The 8545-nt window shown below is 35.5% G+C and overlaps 3 protein-coding genes across 4 annotated transcripts; 2 read left to right on the forward strand and 1 right to left on the reverse strand.

Moving 5' to 3' along the window:
- The first annotated feature begins 363 nt into the window (after positions 1-363).
- Positions 364-4033, forward strand: LOC105282081 (EGF domain-specific O-linked N-acetylglucosamine transferase). Of its 2 annotated transcripts, none has more exons than XM_011343795.3 (10): positions 364-1117; positions 1377-1583; positions 1676-1824; positions 1911-2074; positions 2169-2286; positions 2384-2537; positions 2614-2814; positions 3077-3210; positions 3299-3401; positions 3652-4033. In XM_011343795.3, exons 1-10 carry the CDS (start codon positions 938-940, stop codon positions 3913-3915), a joined length of 1674 nt encoding a protein of 557 aa, XP_011342097.1. In that variant the 5' UTR covers positions 364-937; the 3' UTR covers positions 3916-4033. The 2 variants fall into 2 exon arrangements, with proteins under 2 accessions (XP_011342097.1, XP_011342096.1); XM_011343794.3 differs by having other exon boundaries at positions 938-1117; positions 2166-2286.
- LOC105282083 (uncharacterized protein At4g17910) lies at positions 4025-6252 on the reverse strand. The gene is made up of 2 exons (XM_011343798.3): positions 6112-6252; positions 4025-6040 (listed from the first exon to the last, which is right to left on the reverse strand). The coding sequence occupies exon 2, from the start codon at positions 6009-6011 to the stop codon at positions 4443-4445; it is 1569 nt and encodes a 522-aa protein (XP_011342100.1). The 5' UTR covers positions 6012-6040; positions 6112-6252; the 3' UTR covers positions 4025-4442.
- Positions 6253-6292: 40 nt separating this feature from the next.
- LOC105282082 (ATPase WRNIP1) lies at positions 6293-8411 on the forward strand. The gene is made up of 3 exons (XM_011343797.3): positions 6293-6597; positions 6676-7513; positions 7577-8411. The coding sequence occupies exons 1-3, from the start codon at positions 6316-6318 to the stop codon at positions 7795-7797; spliced, it is 1341 nt and encodes a 446-aa protein (XP_011342099.1). The 5' UTR covers positions 6293-6315; the 3' UTR covers positions 7798-8411.
- The last annotated feature ends 134 nt before the right edge of the window (positions 8412-8545 follow it).

The following is an 8545-nucleotide window of genomic DNA, read 5'->3' on the forward strand; positions in this document are numbered from 1 at the left end:
AAAAATTATTCTTAGCTGCAACGGATAAATCCACGATATACCAATAGTCGATATATATATATATATAACGATAGTTTCTTCAGTCAAATTTTCTAATTTATCATTGCTCTATAGATAAGACTATCCTTTGTAGCCTGTAAAGGAATCTATAGATGGACCCCAAACAGTTATGATTGCTTTCTCAGAACACAAAGCCCATAAAACGTTACGGTTCGAAGATTCAAACCTCCAGATGGTGAAGGTTGCGGTGCCTCAAGCAGTAAGCTTAAGGACTGCTGGAAGGTGCGTTGCTTCGGCGGATTACTCCAGACCGACCATTTCATTTATTACAAAAAAATAATTCAAGTCACGATACGTGACTAGAAATAAATCATTTTTGACAGTGACAGTGTTGCAGTTATATTGCAAATACGATATTAGACAGTCAATCGCGTGAAAGTAACTGGCTAGAAAGTTTCTTTCATCTGTGGTTAACAATAGTGCACGTTTTAATGCAATCATCAAAAATACGTTAATTGCAGTTAATAAACCTTGTGATTTCTTCAAGAAAAATACTTCCACGTGTTCCCTTCTCGGACGAATCTGTATTATCGATTTGACGGACAAAGAAAACGCCGGCATATTATTTAAAAAATAAGAAACGTCAAAATTTCGCTTTCTCGTAGGCTCCTCAAGGCAAGCCAATGCAATTTGTATGATGTAAGATGACTCACATCTCACGCGTATCTTCAATATTGCCTCTCACCGCCTTCCTCGGCGAATTCTATGTTGGTGTATGAGTGCGCGGGCGCGCGCGGTTGGGACAGAGGATAGTAGGTGAAGTCACCCACCTTCACAGGTGGTTCGTTTTTCATTCATATTGTGCGATCCGTTGTGACACGAGCGAGCGAGGCACTCTTGAGAATATCCGGCCTGTTCCAGTAATTTTTTCAATACGATGATCATGAGGACGTTGTTCGCGGTTCATCCTGTGTCAGTGGTGTTTGTACTCACGGTCACTGCCATTGGCGGCAATTACACAGATATCAATCTGCCGCATGAGCACATGAAGTATTATTTCAACTCCTTTCCCACGGTAGCAGAAAAGTGTCGTAACGATGTAGCCTGTCCATATAAGGTAAGACTCGTTTTTAATATTTATTTCTTAACCTGCACTTTCACTTTCTGCCATGTACAACATATAACGCCAAACGTATTATATAAAATTTTCTTTATAAATGTTTTAACAATTCTTCTGGATTTTACGTCGTCACGTAATAACTGTTTGCATTCTTTTATTTCAGTTTCATGAAAACTTCTCGAGTCGCTTTTGTACTTGTAATTATTTTATCTAACTAATTAAAAGTAATATCTCTCAATTGTGCGATATATTTCAGGATAGTCTTGACATCAAAGCTTGTTGGGGCTATGAGACGGACTGTAAAGCGGAACATTCTTTTTCCGTTCCACATTGTCCAGGTGATCACAAAGGTTGGGTTGCTACGAAGAAGGCTCAATTGGACACATATTACGCACAAGGCGATTTTGGATACGTACGCGATCAGAGGAAAGAGATGATGCTATTGTGCGAACCATTATTCGTGGTGAGTTCACTGAAGCATAATGAGTATCTGACGTCATATTAGAAACGCAGAAAGTCATTATCTTGATCGAATCCTACGGTTTTATTTCTCAGGATGATTCATCATTGGAGTGCTCGGAGCACGTGAGATTCTGCAGAGCAAGAAATGTGATGTTAAATTTCACTAATTTGTTGACGCGAAAGGAACCTATACGTTATAAAATGGACGTTCTACAAAAAGGACAAATAGGCGGCTACTGCACGTAAGTAAACGTTAACGAACAACAAGATTGCGGATTGCTTCTGTAAAAACTTCGCAAGTGCTTAACTCTCTCTCTTCTGCGATCAGGCTGAACGAAAAGAGATTACAGGAAAATGCGGATCACATAAGCCCACTGCAATCCTGGGGGCCGGAAGTGCGAAATTTTGAAAAGCTACCTCGTCGGCCTATTGTCCACGGAGACTGCGACATCGTCATTGAGAAACCGACCTTCATCATGAAGATAGATGCCAGTAGGTACAACGATATTTGCAAAATATCGGTTCTAACGACTGAGTCAAACAATTCATCGTACGTCATCCTGCTAAAGTCGCTTTGTTATAGCAGTAAACATGTATCATCATTTTTGCGATTTCTTCAACTTATACGCATCATTGCACGTGAATCTCACGCACCCATCCGCCTTCGACACTGACAATCATATAATGATCTGGGAAAGTTATAGGTAACAAGCGCAAAACAAAATCAAGCGTAAAGCGAAACCGGCATAAGCGTAAAACGAGGAGCAGGAATCATTAGATACCGAGGTGTTTTACTTTCAGTTACCGGTCAGCATTCCAAGACACTTTCGAAGCATTCACGAGAAATCCGCTATGGGATTTAAAAACGTTCCGAGGCGAAACTGTGTGCTTTAAGAACTTGGTGTTTCCTCTGTTACCACGAATGATTTTCGGACTTTATTATAATACACCACTTGTACTATCATTTTATATTTGTCGAAGTACTCAGCGCTGCCAAAAAGACTATTAATTAAAGAGAAAACATCTTTTAGATATATGGCTGTGAAAAATCCGGATTGTTTAAAGCGTTCGGCGATCATGTGCTGCATCGTCTTCGAATACCTCTGCATCAGAGGAAGGATCACAAGATTCGTGTTACATTACTGAGCAGAGATACTCAGTACAGAAAAATCTTGAACGAGGATGAGTTGGTAACAGCTTTAAAAGAAAATCCGGAATACAAAGTCAGAAAGGTAAAACTTTTATAGATTTATATTTAATATTTCAAATACGCGATATGTTCAAAAAGTTCGGAGATTGAGATTGTGGAAAGATGAGAAGAATTCATGATGATAAATTTTTTATTTTATTTAAAACATGTTCCTCCGATATCAGAAAATACTACATTTTCCGCGCGAAATACGTTAAAGTTTTTCTTTCAGAATCAAATATGTATTCGCCATGTGATGGCTTTGAACGGGTTATATATTTTCTCACATCAATTTGCTCTTGCAGGTAATATATAATAAAAATGTGCCATTCAAGAAGCAATTAGAAATCACTAGAAACACCGATATTTATATCGGTATTCACGGCGCTGGTTTAACACATTTAATGTTCCTACCTGATTGGGCGGCGGTATTTGAAATGTAAGATTAATTCCCTCGCCTACCACAATATTTTTTGAAATTTAATTATAAATACTGTGATGATTGTGCATTTTAATATTTCTTCTAGATATAATTGCGAAGATCCTAACTGCTACAAAGATCTTGCGCGACTACGAGGTGTAAAATATTTTACGTGGGAAAATACATCGAAGTTAGTGCAGCAAGATCCGGTATGTTCACATGAATTTTTTGCTTAAATGAATATGATAATTTTCAAATAACAATCAAATCTTTGAAAGTAGTAAGAGATAATAACAATGAGCAGTTTTATAAGTTAAATACTTAAGATATGTAGATTATTTCTGTTTCACTGTTTCTCCGCAGTTTTAGCCAGATTGTGAGATAAATTTATCAACTATTTGTTGTTATCGAACATACTTACTATTATAATTATGATAATAATTAATATTTAATTTACAGGGAACGCATCCGGATGGCGGAGCTCATGCCAAGTTTACGAACTACAGCTTCGATGTTAAAGAATTTTTAAGAATCGTCTCGCTTGCAAGAAATCACGTAAAGCATCATAATGCGTTTAAGAAGTTTATTAATAACAAACTTCGCACTAAAATACAAAATGATACTAGAACAACAGATAATAAAAAATCGATACAGCCCTCTAATGCGAAAGAATCAATTAGACTGCAACAAAAATCGGATATATTGTACAAAGATGAATTATGAAGAAAATTTAGGCACAAATTAAAAAAATTATGTATGACAATAGTGAACGGTATGACAATACTGAACGTACAATGTTGAACGGTGTAATTCTCAAGTAAACCATCTGTTATCGATCAAATACGTTTTACTTATTTTTATAATAATGTGTACATACTTATTTTATTAAATAATAATAAATGCGACATGAATAACGATATGTATGAGTTGCATTTGGCAGCGTTCCGTTTTAACTTAAATTTTTTAATGAAATTTATATATATGGGTAAATATATATTTAAATATTTTATATATATAATATTTAAATATATATTTAGCTATAGAAAAATGATAACACGTTAGCTATATTAGAAACTATAGCTGCAAATTCTCTGTACATATATATTAATATAAATTATGTGTTTTCAACCACGGAGCTTAAAAATACTGGGAAGAATATTACTTTTAACCTAATTTAACGTAATTATTAAAAATTCGATAAAAATTGTAAATTCATTAAAATTAGCGCATTATCGTTTCTCACATACACTTTACAATTTAATTGGTATTTGTAATCTATAAAGTATCAATGTTGAGGATACACTTACGGCCATGTATACAGTCAATATTAACAGAGCTGCTAACCGCTCCGTGTATAATGTATACACTAACATATTTACAAGACCAGTCATGATATTACTAAATAGGAAGAAAAATAGGCCATTGTAATTTACAGCCTCAAATATTTCCAAAGATCTCTTGATTATACATTCTTTATTTTCCTCCTCGTTATCCACGTATTTCTTTAAATTCAACCGCAAACTTCTACGCAATTTTTTCATCTTATTTTCATTGTACGTTTCACCTGCTGCATAATTAATTATATCTAGTATGACCTCTGCAAGTAACAGGAAAGTAAGCATCGTAGTTGTTAATGTTACTATCCACATACAGTATCCAGCATTGGCTAATCTTCTTGAGATCTTGAAATATGAATCACAGATTAGCGTTGCAATACAAGCTTGTGCAGATATCAAAGATAACTTAATGCACAACAACATAGACTCATTGTAGCTTGCTTGGAATTCGAAACCAAACAGTTTCACAGAAATATTCATGTTTAATTTTGTGTGCGAATTTTGATACGTCGAGTGTATCAATCGTCCAACAGCTATACCAACAAAGTATAGTCCTACGTAACCAGGTACAGAAATTAGGCCTTCCCGATTCGCAGAGATAAAGTCATCTCTTGGTCCATCGCCCAAGACCCACTGCTTTAATCCTTTTGTGCTCATAATGTATTCATGCATCCCTAATATCCAAATACCTGAGAGTAACGAATACTTTGAGTTAACAGTACTGGTAATCATACTAGTAAACAGCTTAACAACCGCTAAAGTTATAAAAAAGTTCCAATGAACCCCGTATTCAGTTACATGCTTCTGGTATCCTGAGTACTCCACTGCTACGCAACGTCCCAGACCTAGTGCCAAGAGCAATATGCAACTCCGAAAGCAGTTTTTCATATTCTTCGTCAAAGTTTCTCGAAATCCTGCTTGGCGATGACTAGAAAAGTCCCGAGCCTCTGGTGCGACCAAGGCATTGGCCAGAATAAACAGCCCAACACCCGTGTCCATTAAACTATACCCAAACACTTCTGTTTTGGCAAATTTTCGCGGAAAGATCCGGAAGTCAACGGCTAGGATGCAGATTGTGCTAATAATGTTGGTCAATGCGCGAAAATTCGTTACGAAGGGCCTTTTGCTGGTAACTGGCCGCATGACTCCAGTCAAGCTGGAAAGATTAGCTCCCCTGCTTCCCAGCAGTATTATATTTAGTACAGTAATGGACATCATTACGATGCACACGCTACTGACGTGCTCGGAGAATACGGTACAGCATAATATGTTCGGAATAACAGATAGTGCGAACTCGAGCACGACCGATACATTTCTGTGAGAATACCTTCTAAAAACTGCTAGAGTCGTCGACGTCAACAAGATACTACATATGTTCGGCATAAGCATTAAAATAACCTCTTGCGGTGTTGTACCTCCGTGATTGGAGACGAATGCTTCTTGCTGGAGTCGATACTGCTCCTTGCTCACCGGTGACTCCATCGTCACGCAAATATCGAATGTCAGGTGTTCTACGAGCGTTCCCAATGCAACTGTAATTTTGTGTAGTTGACATAAAGCATACCTGACACGAAGAACTTACGATTGCAGATGATCTCCCTGTTAATTTAATAGGCAGCGGTTTCGTAATATGTGTACACATGTGTAAAATATATGTGCAATTATTTGATATCAATTTGGCACGAGCAACTCGACATTGACATTCTGTGCCTTCTCTCATCGCTGTAGATGGCAGCACATTGTCCCTCCTTAGATAAAAGAAAAGACAAGTGTTGCAGCTCTATCTATGATCTATCGCCACATCAAGCAACTAACAACTAAACAACCTGTGTTGTTATGTTTTACTCTTGTCCACAATTCACGCAATTTTACAAACAGTTTAGAAATGCAATCTTTAGAAATATTGGATAAAAAACATGTTCCACTTGTTGAGAAAATGAGACCAGCAAGCATCACATCTTATATAGGGCAAAAACAAATTCTTGGGTCAGATACGGTTTTGAGTCATTTATTGGAAAAGGGAGAGATTCCAAGTATGATATTCTGGGGTCCACCTGGATGTGGGAAGGTAAAAATACTCTTTTATTTCTCGTTCGTCTTTTTAATATTGACGTTTTACAATAATTGTTTACAATTTATATTTCAGACATCCTTAGCCAATGTGATAGCATGTTTAAGCAAGAGAGTAAAAGGCGATAATGTGCACGTTATAAACATGTCTGCAGCAAGTTCTGGTATTAAAGATGTAAAAGATGCTGTTACAGTGGCAAAAAATAAATCTCAGTTTGGCTGCAAAACGATTGTCTTTATGGATAAAATTCATCGCTTTAACAAACTTCAGCAAGACATATTCCTGCCACATGTAGAGACAGGAACGTTTACTTTAATTGGATGTACCACTGAAAATCCATCTTACAGTTTGAATCCAGCCTTGTTGAGCCGCTGTCGTGTATTCGTATTGAATAAATTAACAGAATCCAATGTTACAGAAATTCTTCAAAGAGCGATAGAACGTATGAATGGAAATGTATCTAACGTACAAGAAAGAAAACCGATAAACGATAAAGAGCAAATTAAGTCTTATTCTACTTTAAATTCAAAATTTTCTATTGATAATAAAACAATACAATGGTTAGCAGAGGTATGTGACGGTGATGCACGTGTAGCTCTGAATGCTTTGGAGTTAGCAGTGCTCGCAAGAACATCGGACAGATTGAAAGTGTCCGGTAATACTAATGCTACAATAACTCTGGAAGATATTAGAGAGAGTGTAAAAAAAGCACATGTGCTGTCTGAAGAAGAAACCGATCAGAGTCATCATATGTACTCTGCGCTTCACAATTCAATAAGAGCTGGAGAAGCAAATGCTTCCTTATATTGGATGGCCAGAATTATGGCAGCCAAAGAGGATCCAGTAAACATTGCAAGAAGACTAGTTAGAATATCAAGCGAAGACATTGGTCTAGCAGATCCAGATGCTTTAGGTAAAAAAAGAAGATTTACATTTTTTATAGTATTTATAAATAAATTACTCGGAAAATTTGTAGGTGTAGCTGTTCATACAATGTATGGATGTCAAATGATTGGTATGCCAGAGTGTGATGTGTTATTGGGACAATGTACAATTTATTTGGTAAAAGCACCAAAGTCTCGGTCAGTATATAACGCATTGAAAGCAGCCGAGAAAGTTATTTTGGAACAGAAGGGTCTTCAACCTGTTGTACCAGCACATATGAGATGTAACTCATCAGAAGCAAAATTTCAATAGCGTTGGTAAAAATGTTTTTTAGTTTTTAATTTTTTATTGCTTATAATTCTACTAATTATTTTTTTATTTTATATTAAATTACTTACATCTTTCCCTTGCAAGTTCTGTTACTTTAATAATAAATTAAGAAAATTGCAAAACATATTTGCAAAACTTATTTGTTACCGAATTACACAATATTATATCAGTATTATTAATATTAAGGAAGATATCAGTATTATTAAGAAAAGCAAAGTTTATAAAAACTATCGAGTTTATTATTAGTGGCTGCATCTAGCAAAGTAAAACACTACAAACTGTATTACAGATATATTAATTAATTAAATGTGTTATATCTGGGGAGGGGGATGTGTGTATATGAGATAGATTTTTAAAATGATGAAAATTTTCTATTATGGGAAATAATTTAATTTTTGTTTATAGAATTAAGTTTGTATTGTAAATAAAGTTATGTTAATATAAAAAGGTTATTGGTTTAAATAATCTAAAATAAAATATGTTGTAAATATGTAGCAGTTGAATTAGGAAAGTTTATGAAGGTAAGTTATATGTAATAAGTTATAGGAAGAAATATTTTTAATGAATTTGGTGCCAGCAATTGCGGTTATGTTAAAGAAAAAATTGATTAATAAAGTTTAATTATTTAACTTCGGACCTGGATGTACTTTTTGCACTATCATAAGCCTTGGAAGTCTGAAAACCAGGACCATGAAAGTTAAAGCGTTATATTATCACAACCTGGTTAATA

Source organism: Ooceraea biroi, chromosome 7 (genome assembly GCF_003672135.1).
Source record: "Ooceraea biroi isolate clonal line C1 chromosome 7, Obir_v5.4, whole genome shotgun sequence".
Lineage (NCBI taxonomy): Eukaryota > Metazoa > Arthropoda > Insecta > Hymenoptera > Formicidae > Ooceraea > Ooceraea biroi.

Coding starts and splice junctions, on each gene's coding strand:
- LOC105282081 (XM_011343794.3), top strand. CDS start 938: ATGATCATGAGGACGTTGTTCGCGGTTCATCCTGTGTCAGTGGTGTTT. Junction 1,584..1,675: donor TGTGCGAACCATTATTCGTG/GTGAGTTCACTG, acceptor TTTATTTCTCAG/GATGATTCATCATTGGAGTG. Junction 2,287..2,383: donor ATGATCTGGGAAAGTTATAG/GTAACAAGCGCA, acceptor TTTTACTTTCAG/TTACCGGTCAGCATTCCAAG.
- LOC105282083 (XM_011343798.3), bottom strand. CDS start 6,011: ATGGAGTCACCGGTGAGCAAGGAGCAGTATCGACTCCAGCAAGAAGCA.
- LOC105282082 (XM_011343797.3), top strand. CDS start 6,316: ATGATCTATCGCCACATCAAGCAACTAACAACTAAACAACCTGTGTTG. Junction 6,598..6,675: donor GTCCACCTGGATGTGGGAAG/GTAAAAATACTC, acceptor TTTATATTTCAG/ACATCCTTAGCCAATGTGAT. Junction 7,514..7,576: donor AGCAGATCCAGATGCTTTAG/GTAAAAAAAGAA, acceptor GAAAATTTGTAG/GTGTAGCTGTTCATACAATG.